The 24,417-nt window shown below is 38.9% G+C and overlaps 1 protein-coding gene across 3 annotated transcripts in view; it reads left to right on the top strand.

Moving 5' to 3' along the window:
• Positions 1-24,417, top strand: part of BTBD9 (BTB domain containing 9) — a 142,881-nt gene that overhangs the window by 100,050 nt on the left and 18,414 nt on the right. For all 3 annotated transcript variants that reach the window (XM_064446017.1, XM_064446015.1, XM_064446016.1), the window contains one exon: positions 6,620-6,727. In XM_064446017.1, coding sequence (XP_064302087.1) covers positions 6,620-6,727 — 108 coding nt within the window. The remainder of the gene's footprint in view (positions 1-6,619; positions 6,728-24,417) is intronic.

The following is a 24,417-nucleotide window of genomic DNA, read 5'->3' as shown; positions in this document are numbered from 1 at the left end:
ACCATCCTACTCAAGCCTTTATGTACTCAGGTCTTGAAAACCTCCAAGGAAGGAGGTTCTACACCTTCTCTGGGTAGCCTTTCCAATGTTTGATTATCCTCACAGTGTACTTACCCACCCCTCCATGCAGTTCCTGTTTTCCTATGCCTCTGGTCCACCTGGAACGGCCTGTATCAATTTTTGACCGTTATCTTTTGTTTTTCCTGCTGTGCACCTCAGTGAAGAGCCTAGCTCAGTCTTTTGCTGACCTGCTCTCAGGTATTGAAAAGTGCTGTTAGGTTCCTCCCTGACCCCAAGCCTGCTTAGGCTAAACAAGCAAATTTCCTCAGCTTTTAACAGTGCATGTATTCCAACCTCCTGACCATTTTGATGGTCCTCTGCTGGACTTGCTCAGACCTATCAATGTTGTATTTGGGTCCAAAGTGGGATGCAGTATGCCAACTGTGATCTAATAAGTGTCAAGTAAAGGAGAATAATCTCTTTCCCTTTTTCTGCTGGCTCAGTTCCTGTTACTACAGCTCTGTAAGCTGCTAGCCTTCATCGCGGAGAAGGCACGCAGGCAACTAATGGCATTTTCTGTTCAATATAATTCCCATGTCCTTTTTAGCACAGCCAGTCAGACTGTAGCATTTACTACTGCAATGGTTAGTCTCTATGAAGTACAGGATTTTGCTTCTCATCTTATTGAATTTCATTAGATTTTCTTTTGCCCAAGCCCGTAGTCTTCCCAGAGGCTGGCAATCGGTCCTCCTGAACGGCAGCCATACTCTTGAATGTATCTATTGCACCCCACTGTTTGCTGTCATCTGCAAGCTTGATGAGGACTCATTCCATCTCTTTGTCAGAGGTTGCTGATAAAGATATTAAACAGGGTAGGTTGCAGACAAGACTGGAGAAACTCCTCTTGCATCCAGTCTCCATGTGGATGATGAACTGTTAACCACTACCTGCTGAATTAAACACTCTAGCTAATTTTCACCCATGTTGTAGCCTACCCAAGCTGTAACATCCCAGCTTGGATACAGGGATGCTATGAGAGACCATGTTGAAGCCTTGTTAATATCAAGTACTTCTTCAGGTATTTGCATATCACTTTGGAGCTCTGGACTTCCACATCAAAATTTACTCAGAAATTCTGAAACAGATGTAATGATAGTTTGTGCTGAATATATTTTGTAATAGAAAAGGCTTTGGAGAACATGGGGTTGGACTAGATTACCTTTAAAGTTCCCTTCCAACCCAAACTGTTCTATGGTTCTATGATTTTATTTTAAAATAATTGTAACAAAATATTGTCTTTTAGATTACAAAAATCAAAACATTTTTTTATTTGAGAGGTTTATTCTTTTATTAAGACTCATAGTTAGAACAGCGTATAAGATAATTGGAACAGTTAACAGAGGAAATGTTACTTTAGGTAGTTTTTCCACATTTATTTGCTGTCCAGCCAGGCAACACCTTGCTATTTTTCCACACTGAAAAGGCCCTTATCAATGACGGAAAAACTACTATATTTAACCAGGAACAGAAAGACAGCAATTGGTGTGTTTAACGTAGTAAACATAATTTAACTTTTAAATGGCTAAAACTTTAATATTGAAAAGGTTACCATATCACAATAGCTCTCTGTCTATCTTTCCCTGCATTTATCAGGAATAGAAATGTAGTAGTGTTATGCTACAGTCTTTGGCTGATACCTAACAGGGGTTTTTTCCCCTATAAATTTCAAAAAAAAAAGAAAGGAAAAAAAAAATCCAAAGGGGAAAAAAAAAATAGAACAGGATTTGTTATATTGTATGTGGCGGAGGGAGACAGAATTCTTCTGCACCATAGTGGTTTTCACGTTAAAATAACTAGAAATATTTTTCATCTTCATAAAAGTAGATTAACCACTTGTCCTGGTTCAGTCTATTTGAAGACTTCATTACTAATATGAATATGTTGTAGCCAACTGTTTTGCATTTCATATTCAGAGTAATTCTTAAATTAACAAACTATATCAATTAGCTTTAATATGTTTTCTGTTTGCTTATACCATCATCATATACATCTCTTATGCTTTGTAATTTTCCATACCACTTCTGCTTATTAAGTTTTTCTTTCTTTGCTGCTCATTTTCAGTGCTTGCCTGACCTGGGAGTGAAATAGTAACTCATAATAAATGATCATATAAGCACATAGCAAATATGGAGGGATTTTGTCTCCGTTGTAGGATCCTGAAAAAAGATTGGTTTCCTGCAAGATAACTACTGAAACATAAATATCAGCAGAAAATGAATGGGGTTTATAGACAACCAGAAGCAAAAATGCAAAGACGATGTATAAAAAAACCTCTCTCCCTATGGTTTTGGGTTTTCTTTCTTTTTCCCCATCAATATGTATGGCTACCTCATGTTTTGATTTCTGTCTTTTGGATTTCTGTAAGTATGCAAGCAGTTTATGAACATAGTACTATCAAATATTTATACTGATTGTGGTAACTACTGACTTAGAGTATTCAGGAAGCAGGTATCATCCTGACAGGTGCACAACTATTACTGTTTGGTATTCTGCTAACACTTTGAGTATATGTAGTTATACAGCAGTCTGAACAGTGACAGTCTTTTTTTTTTAAGAAATCTGGAAATAAAAAGGAGGCAGAGGCAGCACAAAATGCTTGTATAAATGCAGAACAATCAATCATAGGGAAACACATGACATTTGGAGAAATACTGCTAAAAAAAAGTACTGCAGCATCTTTTGATGTAACAGGTAGCCAATATAATCAGTTTCCCATACCTGTAATCTGAAAAAATTGTTTATATTTTAAAAGCTTTTATTTTATAAAATGATGGATTTTCAACATGTGATGTAAATAACAGTGCCATATTCAATGATTAACCCAAAGAAGTGGCATATGAGAAACATGTTTAAATCTCATGATGATGCAGGGAGTGAGTGTTCTGCTTTTCCTTCTCAAGCCTGAAGGCAAGATTTACAAAGAAGAGCTAATTTAGCTTTTTATTCTAATATGGAGAGTCCTAGGAACATGGGCAATTTTGCTATTAACAAATGCATTTCCAGTGAGTATAGTTCTGACTTTGGAAGTGGAATCTGCTCCTTCTTGTCATTTAATATCCATCTTAGCAAAACAGCTTCTCTGCAAAAGTTTAGCCTGGTAGTTTGCCTGGAATATGTTTCAAAGATTACTGTCCCTGACATAAATAGTGGCCTGTGTGCCCAGTGTGCACTGGTGAATATTCATGTAATCACTGGGAAGTTTTTTGCTGCTTATCCTGAAAGGTATTTAATGCAGAATAAATTTCAAATACGTTCTGTCATCAGTCTCCCTCCCAAGTGTCTCCTAAAAAAGCTACTGCAGGGAGGTGAAGAAAGAACTTATTTATTTTCTTTCACAAGTCCCAAAGAAACAAAAACCTACATTTAGCATTCATGCTAAGTCACTTTGTGAAAGATTCTGCCAACTTTAATTCACTCATTGTTTGGTTTGTAAGAATTCTAAGCCATATGCTTTTTTTAAAACCTATTTAACTTAGCCTAGGTTGTTTTGGGAGAGAGCAATTTTACACATTCTCAAAAGGAACGCATCTGTCCTGTTAGCCTTTTACGCTAAAGCTGAGCCAGTTGTTTTAATTACTGTATTGTTAGTTGAAATCATAGTCACTAGTGTGCGTCCAATATTGAAACTCTTGATCATAGCTTTGAAAACATGGATCAAGGAAATAACATGGAGCCCCCATGATGAAAAGGATCCTATTGAAAAGCATAATTAGCTACATTTTAATAGCCTTTTTAAAAGAAAACAAATTTATGTTTTTGCTTTTCCCTCTTTTTATAATTTAGGGGTTGCTGTTAAATCAATTCAGGCTCTGTTGATTATTAGTAGTTAGCAAATGCAAGATTTTAATCCATAAACTCTTTATGAATTTATTTTTTTTTTAAACAGAAAATGCACTTCATTCAGTCTCTTCAGTATTTGGAGACCTTCACGCTATTGAAAAGCAGAATGGGGAGGATCTGATGAAGCAGGGGGAGAGGGATTGGAGTTAGGTGGTTTTGTTTTTGGTGGGGGGAGTGTTAAGTCTTTCATGATGCCACAGGCAACTATTTTTATTTTTTACTGTCAGCTCTGAATTTTTTAACTTGCAAGTAGACAGTATTAATATGTGCTAAAAGGCTCCTGTTAAAAGTGTTGTTTTTTTTTTAATTTTAGCTTCTGAAAGCTAATTCTGATAGCGTATTATTTTTGATAATATTAATGAGCTGGGTTCAGTTTAGGCCATCTAGGGAGTTTATTTCAAATCTGCTTGTCCAGTAGACACAATTCCACTTTGAATGCTGGGATTCCAAAACTAAAAAAAAAAAAAAGAAGCTACACCAGATTGTTTTGAAAAGATGGTAATAGCATTGGTTTTTAGGGCAAAGATAGAGACACGCGTATCCTTAATAACCCAATTCCAAAGACAGTCCAGCGTCTGCTTGGGACAACCTCTCTCTTTAAGAGCAAGGATTCTGTGTTCGGCAATTGGCTAGGTCATTTTCCCCCTCTAGCAGTATTGGGGTTTAAATGTTAAAAGCGAGCAATAATTTTTGCAGTAATGTTCCTCCCAGCAGCTGAAAGCAAGAAAGGCTCTTTCAACTGGAAGAAAGGAATTAATAATATAAAACTTGGGCACTCTTCTGAAAGGCAATTATAGAGAGCCAGTTCCTGGGAAAGGCTGTAGTGTGGCACAAGTTGCTTTTATTTTTATGTATGTCTCAGCTATATTCATTGACAATCAATGGATCCTTATCTATTGCACTTTGAAAAATGTGGATCTGTGGAAGTTCTTCCTCACAGCTGGAGGAAGAACCCAGGTTAGCTGTATTACCTGGCTTTCGCACTTATCTGTTTGTGCGTGGGGCTGTATTCTCATTTAGGTCATCAGTGCAGTTATAGCTACTTTGGGTAGCGAGCTGTGCTTTGGTTATTTGACTACAGCAGGTTCATTTCTTTCTGTAAGAAAGCCAGATTTAATCAGTAATCCTAGTAATCGTTACCTAACTTTGACGAGGACCTGAGGATCAAGAGACAGCAGCAGTTGGTAACAGCCACTCTGTTGCAGTAGAGAATTATTTTCCATTGGTGTATTGAGTATGGGTTCAGAGATTGAGAGTTTTAAACAAAATCAGCAAAGCATAGTTTTCCATGACAGACATCCTGTGGATTCTTCACTTAGAATATTGCAATTCAAAAACTTTGGGTAGGATGACAAGAGATAATTATTTGAGAGAATGGTAAATGTAGCATGCTGGTTTTGCCTCCAGTCACCTTTAACTCAAATGGATGAGATTTTTGAAGTTTTGGCTTCAATATTACATTTGCCATTGAGTTTATATGAAAACAGTAAGAACAGCATTTAGTTTTTCTAAACTGCATGCTGCGAGTGGAATGACACCACCCAAGGGTTTTATGTAAAATGTAGGCAAACGCATCTATTAATCAAAATATGGACAACATTTAACTGCTGCTGAAGAAGCTGCAGAAGTGTCTGCCTCGGTTCTGACCCTTTAAGTTGTGTAGATACCCTCTTGTCATTTATGGATGCTTCATTGGAAGAAAGGATGCTCCATATTGTTTCTCAAACAATTTTTCATGGCTTTTGCTAAAGAAGGCATTCTGTGCTGGATATTTTTCCTAAGTGCACATCTATTAATCCTATCCACTGAGGAGGAGAGGAAGGAAGATTCTTGTGTTTGCTTTAATCCATAGCCTTAGAAATAAAATTAAATTGAGGAATTATGCTGAGGTTTCAAATATCTCTTACACCAGGGAAATAATCCCCATGTATAGACAAGGAGTACAAAGGATACAACATTTGCCAGATGTGTTTTTTGAGAATGATATGCTTAAGTTAAACCACATCCCTGATGCTTTAGGTCTTCCTCTCTGTGAGACAAGTATGGAAATTGGAGGCTGTCAATATGCCATTTAGTGCCCTGCCTGAAGAGCTGCGTGTTTGTTAGAATGAGTACGGAATGAATCCCTGACACCTTTTTTTTTTTTTTTTTTCTTTTCTCCTTTCTCCTTTTTTCTAGTAATTTGGTCAACAATTCAGTGCATTTTTCCTCATTTTATGATGAACCAGGACTGGGAATTCCCATTTTCCTACTTTTTTATATATATATATATTTCTGATGTATTTGCAAAAAAAGAGAATACAGTTAAGACAATGTAATCTTTTTAGTCACCAGAATCTTTTTTTTTTCCTTCCTCTGACCTTTCCAAACAGATCTTTGATTCAGGTTTATAGCAGGCAATGTCACATGCCAAATAAATTAGTTCATTTATTGACCTTCAAATAAATGAAAAGTATTTGGATTAATATAATAGATTAATGTTAGTAAGATGGTTATTACAAGCTTGTAAGTCTATTACTGGCCCTAGGATAATAAGAATAGAGACACTGGAGTTTGAGATGACAGAAACAGTAAAGAGCTTGTTAAGTGCTAGAGTCCCATTCCAAAAGACGCAGCTAACTCATAAAGGATTAAGAGGAGGAAATAGAGGACTGGAAAACTTTAGCAGCTTGGTTTAATGTTTATTTTACTTATCACTCAACAACTTCTTCATACTTAGGTTGCTACTTTGGGACTGTGATGATCGGAGCTACAGCTACTACATTGAGGTTTCAACAAATCAGCAGCAGTGGACTATGGTGGCTGATCGCACAAAAATTTCCTGCAAGTGAGTTTGATTTTTTTTTTCCCCACTTATTTGCATGAAGTCCAAACTGGAAAGCTGGTGGGGGGAAGGGGACATTATCCTCTTCTTCAGTACTTACATAGACAACTTCTTGACTGTGAAAGAATGATCATTACATAACTCATCAATTTCTAACTCTAGACCCTTGTAAATACAACTTCAGGAGGTAACAGTTTCTAGTGTGGCTGAATATCTAGACTTTCAAACCAGAATCAAGTTCTGAAGATCCACATCAGTACTGGATCTTCTAACAGTCAGTTTGGTTGTTCATTCTCAGAAACAGCCTGCCTACCCCTACCCTTGGTCTTGTGATCACTGGCCGTTAAACCATGTTTCTCTGGAGTTCACCTGTTTATGGTGACCCTGGTGTCAAATCATCCCTCCTTTAGAAACATGGTAGGAGAGGAAAAGAGAGCGTGCTTGGTAAAGGATTTTCTTAATCAAATGCATTTCTCGCTATCAAAGCACATAAATGTATTGAATGATATTTGAAGGGGTTAGAGGCCAAACCATAACAGATCAACCAGTTACCTAAGCTTGACCTTGTCTCTGTTCAAAAGCAGAGTACCTGACCCATATGCAATGACCATTCTGCTTTTGAACAGGACCCTTCCATAAAAAAAACATGTCTTAAAAAGAGATTAAAAAAAAGATAGGAAAACACTTTCATTTTTATACTAAGATCAGGAGAAATTGAGCATGAATACCCTCAACATGTATACTCTTCATTGGCTTTTCTGTACTTATTGGGTCTGCTGATAAAACCCATTCTTCTAGTGTAGAAGAGTAATTCAGTGTTGATAGCCTTTTTAAACCATTTGATAGTTCTAATTCCAAGTAAAGCATGACCCAGATACTTGTCATGGGTCTGAAAAGATAGGCTGCAAATTTATACGTTGCATATCCTGAAGCCAGGTATGCTCAGCATTCAGTGAATGTTGATAGGGTATGATCTTGTGGCTGGTCGCCAGGGAAGCTCAGACTTACAAAAGTCTTATGTCTCTCGTTTTCCCCAAGTCAGTTTTCCATAAGATGTACTTTCTTTCCTGGGGCAAAATTGAAGTCACCAGCTCACATGGGGACAGTCCCCAACCATCCTGTATTTGTATCAACCAAAAAAAAAAAAAAAAAAGGATTTTACAAATTCAGAGATGTATCTCAGGTTGTCACATTGGGCAAGAGAGTTATTCAGTCCTTTCTAGCAACACTGCTGATACACGTTGTCTAAAGTTTTTATTTCATCTCATAACAAATAGTGCAATTGAAACGTGTTACAGTGTGGTCTAGACATGTTGGTGAAGGAGAACTTGACACGTGCTTTCACTGTCTGTGAAGGGCAGGGTGTTGATGAGCAGAAAACCTGGGTTCTGCCTGCAGGTCTGGAAAAAGTAATGGAGATTTAATCGTTCTCAAAGGCATCTCAGTGTAATAGATAAAATTCATCTTTTTGCCTGTCTCCAGCAGCAGGAACACTAAAAGGCTGAAACCAGAAAAGTGAGAGGGAGAGTCAGAATGAGAATCTTTTTGCACTTTTTCCTTGTACATTTTGATACTAACAGTCTATAACAGTCAAAAGGAGCAGTATGTGCAGTGCAAGTGGAATTGCTGGTTGACTGCCCAGTTCAAGTATTTACTCACAGTGTTCAAACCACATGTTTTTTTTTAAAGCCTTAACCTTGGACAAGTACAGGTGCATCCCTGAAATAAAGATAGCTGCCTCCTCATGGTATACTTCAAGATCTTGATTCAAAACATAGGTGCTCTGGAAGTTCTCAAAGGTGTGGCTGCAGGAATTATTTTCATGTGGATTAGAGAATTGTGTTTTGCCTAACTTCTTGCTCTGACAGACGTGCATCCAGCTAGCAAAATGCCAGTCTTTAAATCTACACACTTACAGTGTCCTAGCACTGTCTGCAACTCTCAGTTCTAAACAAAGACCTGCTCCTAAAACTTAAAATTACAAAAGCTTAGGGGACTCCAGAACAATTCCATTTAACAAGGACTAGAAAATTTTAAAGGAAAAGGATCAACTTGAAAAAGCTTACTTCTCTCTGAAAGCTTTCTATCCTCTGCAGTTACATTTAATTACTATGTCATCTGTAACTGAGATAAGTTGAAAGTTTTGTGGCCCCCCACATAACCTTGTAAATTTTCAGGTGATTTCTTTGCATTTGACAGCATTTTTTCATATTCAGTTTAAATCTCTTGCCCTTTATGATCAGCAAATTCAACTTTCTTTACAGTCACCCCATCACAGAAAAGAATACCCCTTAAATATGTTTAATTTCCCTTTCAAGTAGGATTTGCAGATATGCTGAAGTGACTTAAGCTGAAAAATTACTTTGATTGTAGTGGCAGGTTGATAACTCCAAATACTATATAAATAAGTATATGTATAATAGAGAAGATAAAGATATTTAATGTTATATGTATGTGTATATATTTATGAATTATATAATCATCTGTTTATATAAAACATATAAACCAAATATATAAAATACTATATAAATGCCAAATGCTATAAATGTTAGGACTGTTTTGTAAAGTAGGGAGTATTATCACTGCATGCAGTCAGAGCTGCACCACATTCATTTTACTGAGGAATACTGAAATGTGGTACTATGACCGTAAAAAGCCATATTCTTAGTGCTCAAATATAGTGAAGAATATAGTGAAGAACTGACTTTTTGATTTAATTTCTGTAAATTTAAAAAATTAAAAATTAAAAAAAGAGGTATCTTGAACCAAATTGAAAATGTGAAATTTTTTTTTGCCCCAAGAAAAACAAACAAGTTATTTTTAACTTCATGTCATTTTAACAACAAAAACAGAGGAGGTAAAGAGTTGGATTTTAACCAAAATTAACAGATGCTGTACTAGGGAAGAGGTGGTGCAGTTTACCTGGTTTACCATCGTAGTGTAAGGGTAAAGACACTCCTGCTGGATGCAAGAGATTTTTTTTTTCCTGTCTCTGACCTTCCCCTTACCGTGAATACCTTGGTATTTTATACAACCAGCACAGCTCCAACAGAGAGAAATCTGCCTCTAAATACCTTTAGTCAAATGATTCAGGCAATCCCCAAGGAAAAGCAAGAGCCAAATTCATGCACTGTGCCTGGGTTTGAGTCACTGTCAGGTTCAGGCAGACAGTTAAAGATTCCCACATTCAGCAATTTACCTTAACAAGATTGCAGCGTAACGGGGTGGAAGCAACAGAACCCTCATCTCTTAGTTCTCCGTATGTTTGTAAGTTCCACACCCCACTCTCAAATGGAAGAAACAAAATTAATCCTTTGCTAATGTGGTCAAAGTTTGCAGCTGTTTTTTTGTTTCTCAGGCAAATCCTAAGTGTTTTTGATGAATACTTGGGATGTCCCAGCCTGAAAAGGACTAATCCTACCTTGGTATAAAAATTGTCATCAGTTAGGCTTATGTGCCTTTGTTTAAAGAAAATGAGAAATGTGTACATCTTTGCCTGGGTCTATGATTACCTGTTTGACTACAAGTACCTCTCAGAGCAACAGTCAGCGAAGAATCTTTATACATGTATTTGTGTGAAGCTGAAATATAAATTCTTTCCAAAAAGTATACTACAAATCATGCCTGTTTCTCTTACAAATTTTAGAGATGTGAGTTCAATCTAGGTGGTTGATAAGGTCTCAAACTAGCAGATTTACCCTTTCTGCTATTAGTTCTGTGTTTAATATACTGCAGTAGACCCAAAAAAAACCAACTTGCTTGATGTTCTGTGTAGGATATGCTGCAGTAGCAAATGAAAGTGGATGGAGTTAAAACTTGAGAGAATTTCACAGGGTCCCAAATTTGAAGAGGCAGAATACTTGCAATAAGTAAATTTACTTTACTAGTAATATTTTCTATTCACTTCCCTGTCTTCAAAGGTATGGATAAGAGTTGTTTCCTTTGCTGCTTGCTGCCTGGCTTTCTGTCTACCCGGTCTTTCAGTGGAGTTACAATCCTTTGTGAAAGTCATTAGTGTGCAGTCTCGCAAGTGTCCTATGAGGTCTCCAAACCATTTTGCTGCATCTCTGGCAAAAAGGGTAGGATGAACCATAAAGGTAGCAAACACAAACCTCAACAGACACCTTTGATGATCACTAAGTGGGAAACAAAATGATGAGAAAGAAAATTAAATTATGTTTAAATAGCTTATATTAGTTTTGGCAGTCTACTGAAGCATGAACTTCCCCTTTAAACTATCAGTATGCTGCTTTGGGTTGTTTTAATGGTATTTTTAATTTAGCATTTTGTGTAAAGTAATAATTCAGTACTCAAAGCCAGGAACCAACAGGCTACTCCTAACCTCCTCTTCTCCCAGTTTTAAAAGGCTGAAGGCAGAAACTGTGTGTCTGTTATCTTCACAGGGAAGCTTGCTTACCTTCCTTAAGTGAGAGCCAATTAATGTATACCGCATGTGTAATTGTCAATTTTCAAACGCTCTGTTGAGGCTATTTTTTTGTCGTTTCCACAATAAGCTGCTTTTCTCTACACAGTATGACAGTAATGAAAAACAGTCATGTTCCATCCTGTTTTTTAAAACATTTATGGTAAGTGGGCTTGAGTGTGTTAGTGTCGAAAAGTAGAGACCTGCGCTTGTTAGATGAATTTGCTGACAAAGAGTCTGAAAGTCAAATGAGAAACACAAGATACCAAAGGCCAGTAGGAGTCAGACCTCAGAATTAATGACACTTCTCATAAAATAAGCCCTGTAAAGACAAATATGAAACAGTCTCTCCTGATGGTTATTGACTCAGTATTGTTCTTTAAAGTTCTGCAGTTATTGTGAAATGGATCTAATCCATTGGCAGTGGACATAGCACGTTCAATTCCCCATTAGGCAAAAAAGAGTCTGATACTCTTATAGAATGTGGGAGACAATGAATATTGTTTATTGATGGGCAGTTCTAAGGCGGTTGGTGTCAACTATCTACATGGTTCGTTTGGGTCAGTATTATGATTTTCTTCTGGCAGCCATGACTTCATTTTCAGAAGGTTTATAACATATTGCATTATAACTGGTTTTTTCTCTCCTGCTGGACTCATTGTTTGTTATTCAGAGTATACAGCTGTTATGGTAAATGTTTCAAAACTTCCAAACTTTCCCATTGCTTATTATCTTTTTATTATACAATAGCTATTTCAAATCCTAAATTCTCAGCTCAGTTCCCCTCAATTTTTTTCTATACTTTTTTTATGAATGTGATCAGTACTTTCACATGAAAAGCCCTTTGGGATGTGCATTTGAGATTCATTATCAAAATTTATTATCAGTCTTATGATTGATTTTTCAAGAATAATTTTCAACTTTGAGGTTTACTGCTCTTGTTTCATATTTCTTGTTTCATATTCCTATGCTGTGATGTACCATGTACATTTCCATTTTTCAGGCACTGCTGTATTTCCTTTCATAGTAAATCACAGGTAAAGAACACCTAGAGAGATCTAGGTCATGCACGTAACAGTTCTAAACCACTTTCAGATGTACAAACGAATATTCTCCATGTTGTCTAAGGACTTCAAGTGAGAAACTACTTCTGCTTTATACAATGTTAGTGACAAGCTCAATTTTGGATTTTTTTTTTCTGGGTATACTTTTGTGAAATCAAGCTAATTTCTGTCATGATGTAATTGTTAATTTTGCTATAGAGATAATATTTGAAGTGTGTGAATACCTTTCCTTTTAACTGCATGTGGTGCATTACATACGTCTGTAGTTCTTTATACTTAGCCTCAAACATAGCAGCTTGTTCCTCCTGTCCTCCTCTAGTTCCTCCAGTTCACTATGATCCCATCTCTAGAATTCCCTCACATCCATTTTCATCCATCATTCTTCTCCTTAACCACTTTTACAGGACTGTTTTCTCTCATAATAAAACATCTTGAACATTTCTTAGCCCTCTTGCCTTTCCAACTGCCTGTATGCTCACATCTTTTTCTGCCACTTCCCATCAGTATTGCATGCATCTACTGTCCTGCCATATCTAGGATGACAAAAATAACATTTTTCCTCACCTTTGTATAATTCCTTAAGTGTGTCTCATGCTTGAGCTCCCAAGTGGTGAGTGGAACAGGATAAAAGGAACTCCTATTGTACCTGTGATATCAGACAGGGTATTTTGACCACACTTCATCCTGGTTTACATGAAGTTAATTTCACAGCAAAACTGTTCTTGTACCGCTTGTGAAACAGAGTATATTTCAACCACGGTTCATCCTATTTTATGTGAAGCAAATTTCACAGCAACTCTGGGAAATACAAATGCCTCCTCCAGGGTTGGCGAGCTCAGTGTAGCCAGTTTCATACAATACCAAGATGAAATGTGTTCAAGCAAGTTGTCTGGGAAATTGCTACATTGTTAAGCTCAATTTCAAGTCTCACTTCACAAAAATAAACTGAGGGTTCTCATTAATCTGTTCATTATGCCACTAGTAATGCCTACTGGAGCAAGTCAAACAGATATAAAGGGTCATTTTGTGTAATTATTGAGCTTAAAAGCCCTGAACAATAGAGGCATTGAAGTACATATGTTTCCTTGTGTTTATATGCTCAGATTTTGAAATATTGTAGTATGGGAAAAGAGGCTCCAGCTTCACAGACCTGACTTACTAAGCACGAAGAATTAAGATTTCACAGAGAGAAAGCAGAGTTGTATTCCATTTCAGAGTGTTAGGAGCCTCTCAGAAGTGTGGAAACTCTGCGTCTAACATTTCATTTGCTAGCTTTTATTTTAGCTGAGTCTAGTTTGACTGAAGAAAGATCTAGCTTCTTTCAAGTTATTTTTCTTAATGGTGATTCAGGATCACAAGGAGGTTTTCAAGTCATTAATTTGTCTTTTCTTTTTTCTACTTCTGTCTTCGTTTCCTTGTGCTTGCTTTTCAGCCACAAATATGCATGGATCTTTGAACAAGCCTTGAATAGACTAGCAAGGAGTTGTGAACTGCAGTGTCTTAGTCTCCCTTGAATGTTTTGCCATATTTCACTGCAGCTCTGCGTGTGCCATATGCATTGAGGTTTTGCTTTGCTCCATTTTGCCGTGTGGCTGGCATGTTCTGAGCTCCTCTTCATGCACATTGCTGTGAGAAGAGTGAAGAAAGCATCACAGTAACTCTGACATCAATTTGGATGTTAGCTCAGTTCTGCCTCAGAGAAAATAAGGCACGAAGGCAAAAGCGCTGGGGGAGTGAGGGTAGCACAGTGCAGCCCTGCCGGAGCAGGGCAAGGTAAGCTCCTGATGGGCGGCACCTCTGACTCAGCGTGAGCGGGGACAAGTGTGTAGGTGGCAAAACCCCCACATGTACAAAAGGAGCCCCCAGGGAGTGCGAGCAACCAGGGTGTTGCATGGTTAGGGTGCAGTCCCCTTCCTCGCTCTAAAGGCTCTAATGAGTAGCTCAACTAGTGGTCACCGGCCCCCCTCGGAAGAGGGCCCAGCCATGGTCTCCGCTCACCTGAGAACCACTGACAGAAGGAATGTGGTGACTCGGGCAGAGCCCCCACATAAACACACAGCTGTCCAGGTCTCTGGCTGCAGGCAGTGCCTGAGCCTGGCACTCACGTCAAAGGGAAACAGAGACAGCAGCTGCTTGCGGTGTGACCAGGGGGGTGATCTGCTCAGCCTGGTGGCAGAGCTGAGGGAGGAAGTGGAAAGGTTAAGGATCATCAGAGAGTGTGAGAGGGAGATAGATTGGTGGAGATGCACTTTATCATCCCCGGGGCCAAGGCAGCAGATGGAGGCTCCACAAGAAGCAGAGAATCCCCTACCCTCTTGCCATCAAGCAGAATGAGGGAACCAAAGAGATAAGGGGAAATGGAAACAGGTCCCTGCTCAGGGAGGCAGACGAAGCCTCTCCCGGCCTCCCTCACCTTCCCAGCTGCCCTTACGCAACAGATACGGGGCTCTGGAACTTGAGGGCCAGGCAAATGAGGATGTAGGTGAAGGTCCATCCAGGGGGTTACCTAGAGAGAGTTGGTCAGCCCAGCATTACGACTACCTCTGTTAAGAAAAGGAGGGCAACTGTTGTAGGCAGTTCTCTTCTGAGGAGGACAGAGGGCCCAGCATGCCAACCAGACCCATCCCACAGGGAAGTCTGCTGCCTCCCTGGGGCCTGGGTCAGAGATGTTCCTAAGAAACTCCCTGGTCTGGTGCAGCCCTCTGATTACTACTGACTATTGGTTGTGTAGGTGGGCAGTGATGAGATTGTGGAAAGAAGCCCAAGAACAATCAAAAGGGACTTCAGGGCACTGCGGCAACTGGTCAAAGGAGCAGGAGCACAGGTAGCGTTTTCCTCAATCCCATCAGTGGCAGAGAAGAATAATACTGAAAGGAACAGGAAAACTCATCTGATTAACACGTGGCTCAGAGGCTGGTGCCATCAGTGTAATCTTCTTTTTTTTGATCATGGGGAGGTTTACATGGCACCGGGCCTGCTTGCGGCAGATGGAGTTCACCTATCTCAAAGGAGGGAAAGGATTCTTGCACATGAGTTGGAGGGACTCATCGAGAGGGCTTTAAACTAGGTTCAAAAGGGGAAAGGGGATGTAGCCCGGCCCACCAGACAGGAGCCTAGGGGTGGCATGCCAGGGTTGGCAGTGAAACCAATAGCCCAGCTCAAGTGCATCTTCACCAACGCACACAGCATGGGAAACAAACAGGAGGAGCTGGAAGCCATTGTACAACGGGATAGCTATGACTTAGCTGCCATCACAGAGACATGGTGGGATGCCTCTTACAACTGGAATGCTGCAATGGGTGGCTATAAGCTCTTCAGAAGGGATAGGCAAGGAGGGAGAGGTGGTGGGGTGGCTCTATATGTTAGGGAGTGCTTCGATTGTGTAGAGCGTAACGATTTTGATGATAAGGTCGAGTGTTTATGGGTAATGATGAGGAGGAAGGCCAAGAAGGCACATATCCTGCTGGGGGTCTGTTAAAGACCACCCAACCAGGATGAAGAGGTATATGAAGTGTTCTACAAGCAGCTGCAGGAAGTATCACAATCAGTTGCCCTTGTTCTAGTGGGGGACTTCAATCTACCAGATGTCTGCTGGAGATACAACACAGCAGAGAAGAAACAGTCTAGGAGGTTCCTGGAGTGTGTGGAAGATAACTTCCTCACGCAGCTGGTAAGTGAACCTACCAGGGGAGGTGCCTCATTTGACCTGCTGTTCACAAACAGAGAAGGGCTGGTGGGAGATGTGGTGTTCGGAGGCCATCTTAGGCTTAGGGACCATGATATGAGTTCTCAATCCTTGGTGAAGTAAGGAGAGGGGTTACCTTCTTTGCTGGGTAAAAAAATGACTGGATGGCCGAGCCCAGAGAGTTGTGGTGAATGGAGTTAAGTCCAGTTGGTGGCCAGTCACGAGCAGGGTTCCCCAGGGCTCAGTTTTGGGGCCAGTTCAGTTTAATATCTTTATCAATGATCTGGATGAGAGGATTGAGTGCACCCTCAGTAAGTATGCAGATATCAAATTGGGTGAGAGTGTGGATCTGCTAAAGGGTAGGAAGGCTCTGCAGAGGGACCTGGACAGGCTGGATCAATGGGCTGAGGCCAATTGCATGAGGTTTAACAAGGCCAAGTGCCGGGTCCTGCACTTGAGTCAGAACAACCCCATGCAATGCTACAAGCTTGGGGAAGAGTGGCTGGAAAGCTGAGCAGCAAAGAAGGACCTGGGGTGCTGGTTGACAGCCAGCTGAACATGAGCCGGCTGTGTGCCCAGGTGGCCAAGGCGGCCAATGGCATCCTGGCTTGTATCAGGAATAGTGTGGCCAGCAGGAGCAGGGAGGTGACAGTGCCCCTGTACTCGGCACTGGTGAGGCTGCACCTTGAGTACTGTGTGCAGTTTTGGGCCCCTCACTACAAGGACATTGAGGTCCTGGAGGAGCCTGTCCAGAGGAGGGCAATGAAGCTGGTGAAGGGTCTGGAGAACAAGTCTTATGAGGAGTAGCTGAGGGAGCTGGGGTTGTTCAGCCTGGAGAAGAGGAGGCTGAGGGGAGACCTTATTGCTCTCTACAACTACCTGAAAGGAGGTTGCAGTGAGGTGGGTGTTGGTCTCTTCTCCCAAGTCAGTAGTGATAGAACGAGAGGAAGCGGCTTCAAGCTGTGTCAGGGGAGGTTTAGGTTGGATATTAGGAAGAATTTCTTCACTGAAAGAGTGGTCAGGAACTGGAACAGGCTGCCCAGAGAGGTGGTGGAGTCGCCATCTGTGGAGGTATTTAAAAGATGTGTAGGCATGGCACCTCAGGGCATGGTTTAGGAAGCATGGTAGTGTGGGTTGACGGTTGGACTTGATGATCCTAGAGGTGTTTTCCAACCTTAATGATTCTATGAATCTATGATTCAGCAGAAATTAGATTTCCCAAGGGCTTTTCCTTTTGATTCTTGCCAGATCACTTTCTAAAGCTTCTGTGATAAAATAGCAATTTTTGAAGTTATTACAGGAGATAACATTTTAAGTATAAACTAGTTCTCACCCTTTACAGATAACCACTGCTTCTACTGTAAACGCTAGAAACAGGAAGGGTTTTCAGTAAATATATTTTCATTCTGATTTAAAGAGTGAAAAGACAGTAATAAAGGAGAGAGAGGCTGCCGTAATTGTTTTATCAACCCACAAACAGGTTTCTAATATTCAGACATTATTTATGTATTTATTTATTCATTCTTTTTCTGATTGACTTACTTCCTGGGTCAATATTCATAAAGCATCTTTGGTTTGACCAGGAAGGGATTTGTTTTCCATATTGTGAAAGTGGATAGGATTTGGTCTATCTGGTTTCTGGCTGCTACACTCATTCTTGCATATGCTGCACTAGCCATTCGTGCATCTGTATATTCTTCGTTGCAACTGCTTGTCCCAACTGAACCTGAGCAAGTCCAGCTGCTGACAGAATCACTGATTTGGTGCTACCTTGTAAGTTGTGTAAATCACCATGATGATGTGCCATGGTGCTTTCATCAAAAGTTGTTGATGTCGTTTATCTGTCTGAGACATGGCCTTCCTGTAGATTTCTTGCCTCCTGTTTTGACGCCTGGGACTTTTTTAAAAACATATTAACCTAACATGGTTACAGTTGACTTGTCAAATTTGCATTCATGACCCACATTTAGTTGAGAAGTTATCAGTGCAAAGTCATGGGTTGGATAACGAGACTTGTGCTCAAGGCAGAAGCACAGCATTGACTTCCCTTCTGGCACAGCAACTTTTCTCACTCACTGTCCACTGAGCAGCAGAGTGAAGACTTCCTTACACACGTTTGTTTGAGATCTTCTTTGAGCACCCAGTTTCTAGAGCTTTCAATAGGACTTTTTGTTGTAGTTTTACTTCTTTTTCTTAAAGACAATATGAATTTACTTTAAACTATTTCCCAATTACTTTACATGCACTTTGATGTTTTTTGGTAAATCTGCTCTTCTGAGACATCAACCATTTCATAGGCTTTTTGTTGCATATTTCACATATGCATTGAGTAGATTCAGACATACTTCAATGTCCATTGACTTTCTCAGCCTGTTTGGTTTTTTGGTTTGTCTGTGGGGTTTGTTGGTTGGTTGGTTTGTTTGTTTTAACATGCCAGAGACACAGCATTGCTTACTCAGCAGAATATTTGTTGAGGGGGTGGGAGGGAAGAACATACCAGAATCCAAGATAGTATTACTTATACTAATGTTATCTTTAGTCCTTATTGTTAGGATAGATTTATAAAAACATTGACATTCAAAACAGAATTGTGTTTCCCTGAGCCAAGGGACAGATTATAGATGCATTCAGACTTCTTGGTTTTGAGAACACATTTACTGTGTTCCATTTTAAAACTTCCTTATTCTCAACTTAATTTTATTATCTTCTGCATTTACTTGAACGTGGTACCATGCCTGTTTTCAACACATGCCACCAAAACAGCTAAAAATACTTCACCAGTGTTAATGAATTAGGTTTTATAGAACCAATATTAAGTTGATAAATATGGTGTCTATATTGTGGGTAGGGGACACTCCTGGATACTGAAGCTCCAGGACCTGGCCTACATATTCTTATTCCTGAGATTAATCATAAAACTTTGTCCTCTCCTCTTTGTACCCTTTCTTCTTGACTTAATCTGTGATCTCTGCCAGGCTAAAAAGTAAACCAGACTATGTAAACACTGTGGTTTTTAGTGAAAGGTGAAACCTTTATGCCTTTTGAAAGGTTTAAGGGTGTGGAAAAAAATTCTGAAAAGATAATTAACTATAAGGAAATGGTTGCTGAGATTGAAGACTATAAGATTTTGAGACTCAGATGGGTACCTGAGCAGCCCATTTCTGCAACAACATACTGAGTCTGTAATTGTTCCTTGTAATGTAGAGGTGCAAGAAATGCATGTATTCCTTGAGAGTTATAGCGTGACTACATTGCTGTATTTTGCTTGACTGTACTATGGTCACTTTTAATACTAAAGAAGATCAGTAAGGTGGTGAGTTACACCTTGCATATTTTATCACTGCATAACCCTACTTCGGAAATGCAGGCTAAATGTGAGGATGATCGGATATGATCACTGTGTCTTTTAAACAGTACAGATAACGCCTTGACAGAGTTAAGTTTTTGCTCTGTGAGTAAACATTAATTTTGTCTTATAAAACAAATTGTAGTCAGAATATTGGCTGTTGCTTTGTCTTACAACAAACAGCATTCTTTTCAGTTATCAGCCTCACTTAAATATATGACCTGTTCAACCTTCTATTACTTGCCACAGAGAAGCTCTTTGATAGTGTAAGAAAACTTGCTCTTAGTAGGTTTATTCCTCTTTTAAGTGTATTCTGTTGTTCAGCTTCACCTCAGTGTATTTTGCCCCTCTCAGATATTTGTAATTTCTATCATCCTTCTTCTGTGATTGATTGCTTATACAGGCTAAGAATACTTAAATATTTCCCCCCATAAACAGTTGGGTCCCAGTTTGACCTACAACATTAAGCAATTCTGGAAAAGCCTGTCATCTTCAGAGGTCTTTGGCAACTATTGCCAACTCTGCTCAATGTGACAGAAATTCTAATTTTCCTGCTGGAGGAGAATACTACCGCTGTCTTGCATCCTGTTAAACAAAGCGTTTTGTTCCAGTCAGCACAGGGAAGAAATTTGCAGCTTCTGGGTAAGGACTTCAACAGTGGGATTACTGCTTTTACATTATGGAATGATCTATGGCAGTACATTGGATTGCCTTCACCGAGTTGTGATATTCTCTTTTTTGAAAATGTCTGTGCATACATGCACATACCCACATGCGTGCAGGCACCCACACACATGCACACTCTCAGCACCTTGATAAATAAATCATACTACAAAAATGTTATCCATATTGTAGATGTGTCCAGTGAACTGGCTCATTTATCTGCCTGAGATAATAAAGGAATACCTAATACTTGAACTATTGTTTTGCTGTTATGTTTGTTTACTTTGAAATGTATTGTTGCATAAGATCACCTAATAACCCAATGAATAGGAGATGTCCAAATGTTCATGAGCTAGACGGTAAAGTTACTATTTTGTCTGTAACCCTTTCATGCAGGCAAAGCCATTAAATATAGCAACTATTTACATCCCTTTGTAAAGTCAGGAGGCCAGTCAGATGTTAATGCACCAAATCTAGAGATGTGCCCTAATTAGATTGTTGATATTGAGGATCTAATTTCATTGAAACTCTGAAAAGTGCACGTTTGCTTAAACTGGCCAAAACAGGTATGCTCCTTAGTGTTACAAATACTCTGCATTGAGATATATGCAGTATTAAGCCGTTGATTTATTCACAGAAAAATTTTTACCAGGACAGATTATATCCATGAATCACAAAAATGGAAGAATTATTGTATCTTTCAGTTCATCCTCTGGGGATTTCTACACTATGTGGTATGTGGTATTTTCTTAGAATAATGCTCCCTCGGTTTGTTTCATATACTTGAAGGGATGGTGCTTCTGTTCTCCTCTTTGCCTATCACTCTGAGTTCCCACAGTAACAATTTTTTTTTCGCAGTACTAGTACTGAACACCATGTTACCTAATTTCATTCCATTATTTTTCTTGTATACCTGTAAACCAATTTTACTTTCTTAATAGATTCCATACACTTCAACTACATATTTATAGTCATTCTGCCTTTCCCTGTTACCTTGGTTGCTACTCAAACAAGTTCTGTCTGACTTTATTTTGTGCTCTTTCATGGTGAGTCAAGTTTTCTCAGTTTTTTTAAATTATATTTGTGAATTTTACCCAGCTCTTTGTCTATAATATTTTATGGTACAGAGTTACAAATTAAATACCAAAATTTAGTTTCTCAGAAACTGTTGGGAGGGGAGCTACATTTCTTCTGTACTGTAACAAGGTAACAGAAACAAAGGTTATATTTGGTATTCTTGTCTGTCTTAGTTCACTTTAGTCTCTTGTCTAAAATTACTGCAGTCATGGATGCGGGTTCAGGTTTTTTTTCTAGGCAAGTTTCAGTCTTGAGGTCACCAGGCTTTGTGTTCTGACCTTGAGGTTAATAGATAATTCAGTGTGGTAGCAGAAAGGGTTACAGTTTTTCTTCCTTCCATTAGCAAACCTCGGTATGCTTGTACTGCTGTTACGAGGAGGCACATGCTGATCTACTTTCTTTACTGTTTTATTCTTCTTAGAGGCTCTGGTTCAATTTACTGCATTCCTTGGGGGTTTGACATGTCAATTAGATGTTATCGACAGTAATAGAAGGGCAGTTGTTGTAAATGTGAAGTTTTTACGAGTGGGCCATGAAATCACACCCAAGAGAATGTAAGAGAGAAGTGCAATAAATACAGTGTTAGCCTACACACTACAAAGGAACTGATTTAATAGGGAGCATGATTTTGTCTCATATCTCTAAAAATATTGTTTATATATTTGCTGTTAATCAACTATTGCATTGGTATGAAAAGTTATATAATAAAAATAGCTTTCAATCTATTGTGGGACTACGGGGGAGAGAAGTCTTCAAAGTTAAAAACACCCCACTAGTTGTCTTACTGGGTATGTTAACATGTTGGATGGCTTTTCATATCTTTGCTATCTATGTGAACATCAGGAGCAATAACTATTGGTAATGAGTACTCACAACAAAGCCAATTCAGCCTTTAGGATTGTGGAAGCTTGTCTTCTGCGTGTGTGCTCTGGTATACACGAAAGTATGTAACACGAACTAGTAAGTCAAGTTACTCAACTACACAGCCTTTGTCCGCCACCACTGCTGACCCTCAAGGATATATGTGTAGATACTACACGCACAGTTCTTGCTATGGCATAAAAATTTGGCTCATGGCATTCTGCCAGACAGTTGCCAGCAAATTGCTAATAATTTCATTTTGTGTAAAATTTTTAAATATAAACTATATTTGTGGAATTACAGAAAGACAACCTGCTGAAATTGAAAAAAATGTGTGAGCAAGCTAGGTTATATGAGTACACAGCTTGTGCAGTACAAAAATGCTGCTGGTTGCCTACATTGGCACGTGGATATATTTGAAAATCAGTTACTACATTTAGTTTTACCATTGCTCAATTTGACTACATTTTAACATTTTTTTAACGTAATATTTTTTCTAAAACAGCAAAGATGTCAGCACTGAAGCTGTGAAAGCAGGGGTTACTATTAGGAGTCTTTTACACTAGAAGCTTTATAAAGATGTCAGAAAGTCAGTATAGACTTCATTAAATCTATTTTATGTCAGAATTTTTATTCTAATAGGTCTGCTTTATCAATCCCACATTATGCTTCTACAATAAATCATATGCAATAAAATGTTTATAGCAGTTTAGTAAAGTGTTCTTATAGAGGGCAGATATTTTGTTTGGATTGGTGGGAGCATCAATTATAGGGCAGAAATAGCTACAAATTTTGTTCAGATGCTTTCAGAATTACGTTTTCCTTGTGGGAAGTGTATTTAGAATAAAAACCTTGGAGGGGTGTTTTCCCAAAAGGTGGTAATGCCTATTTTTACCTGTCAATATATAAAGCCATTATGTAAGAATACTGCGACAGGTGATTTTTAGTATTTACTTTTCTCATATTTACTCTAGACTCTCATTGTATTTCTCTTAACCATTTTTATTACCTCTGCCATTAGTACTTCAAGTCTTTTTTGTTTTTTTTTTTTCCTTATTAGACTGGATAAAGTATATTTGCTCTCTCATCAATGGAGTATAGCATAAATATAACCAAGATGCATTGTTTGGTGAGTTTTGCCTCTCGGAGCTGCTAAGAGAAAGCTGTTACTTCTAGCGTGCACCTTCCTTGATTCCTTGGAAGTCCCAAGTTTGACAGGCCACCTTTTGCAAGAGTGATGTCATGGTGACAGCAGAATAGGTGGAAACTCAGTTTTAGGTCTGTTTTTAGTTGAGGTAGACCAGGGGTAGAACTGCACTTAATCTTACTCTCTAAGAACCAAAAAGTAGTTGACTTTTGACTCCTCACAGTATTTTCTTTCTCATGCTTTTGTCCTCCCCCTCAGTGGCTGGGGTGGCTGAGGCAACCACCCAGTTTGACTTCTGTGCTTTATGAGTCTGACTCTCTGAATTAGTACGGTAAAATACAGCTTTAACTGGAGAGGGAGTATTGCTTCACTTTATTGTTTAGTACTGTTCTGGTGGAAAACATGTTTTTTTAATAGGTCATTTTTAAGGTAGCTGTAGACCTTTTTGGTATTTTATAAAGAAAAATGTCTGTATAACAATAATTGTTACAGCATTTTTAGTGCATGCTTTTGTGTTTGTTTCGTAGGTACTCCAAGGTAGAGGTTAGTATGGTATTCATTACTAAAGCAAGGCGTGTAAGCACATCATGCAGAACATACTGTGGTACTTCTCGAGTCTCAGTTTGCCTGCCTGTGTGTGCATGCAGTTTTTTATCTGGCAGCATAACATGCTAGTTACTCGCTGTCTTATTTACATCAGTACAGTCATCAGACTGATGTGTAGAAAGACAACACAGCTCTTCTTTCCTTTTCCTGTCATGTGCTTTTTACAAATATCTCCTCACTATTCCATCATAATGGATGCTGCATTTCATTAAAAAATATGTAGTCACAGTATAAGAAGTCCACATCCAAATAAGATAAGATGTGTTTTGTCACTTACTATAGAACAAGGCATACGTGGACAAGCATTAGAAAGCAAAATGGAGGTTACTTGCTGGTAACTGACATTTTTCAGGGTGTGTTGTTCATTTCCACATTTGATTCCAACTCTGCTTTTCTTACTGGAGTGAGAAAGAATGGAGGTTGTATGTCGCCTTGGAAAGTGAGGAGACACAAAGTGCGTGCACAAAATGTACATGCTTAGCCTAAAGCAAGCCATGATGTGAATATAATAGGGTTATTACAGCTTGATGAATGTTAGTTACATGTAACAGCTTTCTCCTTCATCTTACGTCTTTGGCCTGAACTTGGTTTCAGCTATAATCAGTGCTGCTCTGGTGATCCCACAGTGTGGTATTATTCTGTAGTGCCAGTGGCTCATTAGAAAACCTCAATAAAAGATAAGCTTCCACTTCTTTCTTAATTTGCTCTTTCTGGAAGAGAAGGAAATAACAGGGAAGGGTGACTATTTATATCCTATTATATGTAATAAATCTTCAGAAAGATAGCAGTTTTTCATAGAAATAACTAGACAAGGATTCCAA

The sequence above is a fragment of the Phalacrocorax carbo genome, chromosome 3 (assembly GCF_963921805.1).
Source record: "Phalacrocorax carbo chromosome 3, bPhaCar2.1, whole genome shotgun sequence".
NCBI classification, from domain to species: domain Eukaryota; kingdom Metazoa; phylum Chordata; class Aves; order Suliformes; family Phalacrocoracidae; genus Phalacrocorax; species Phalacrocorax carbo.
The sequence above is the reverse complement of the archived record's forward strand: the minus strand, read 5'-3'. Positions and strand labels throughout refer to the sequence as shown.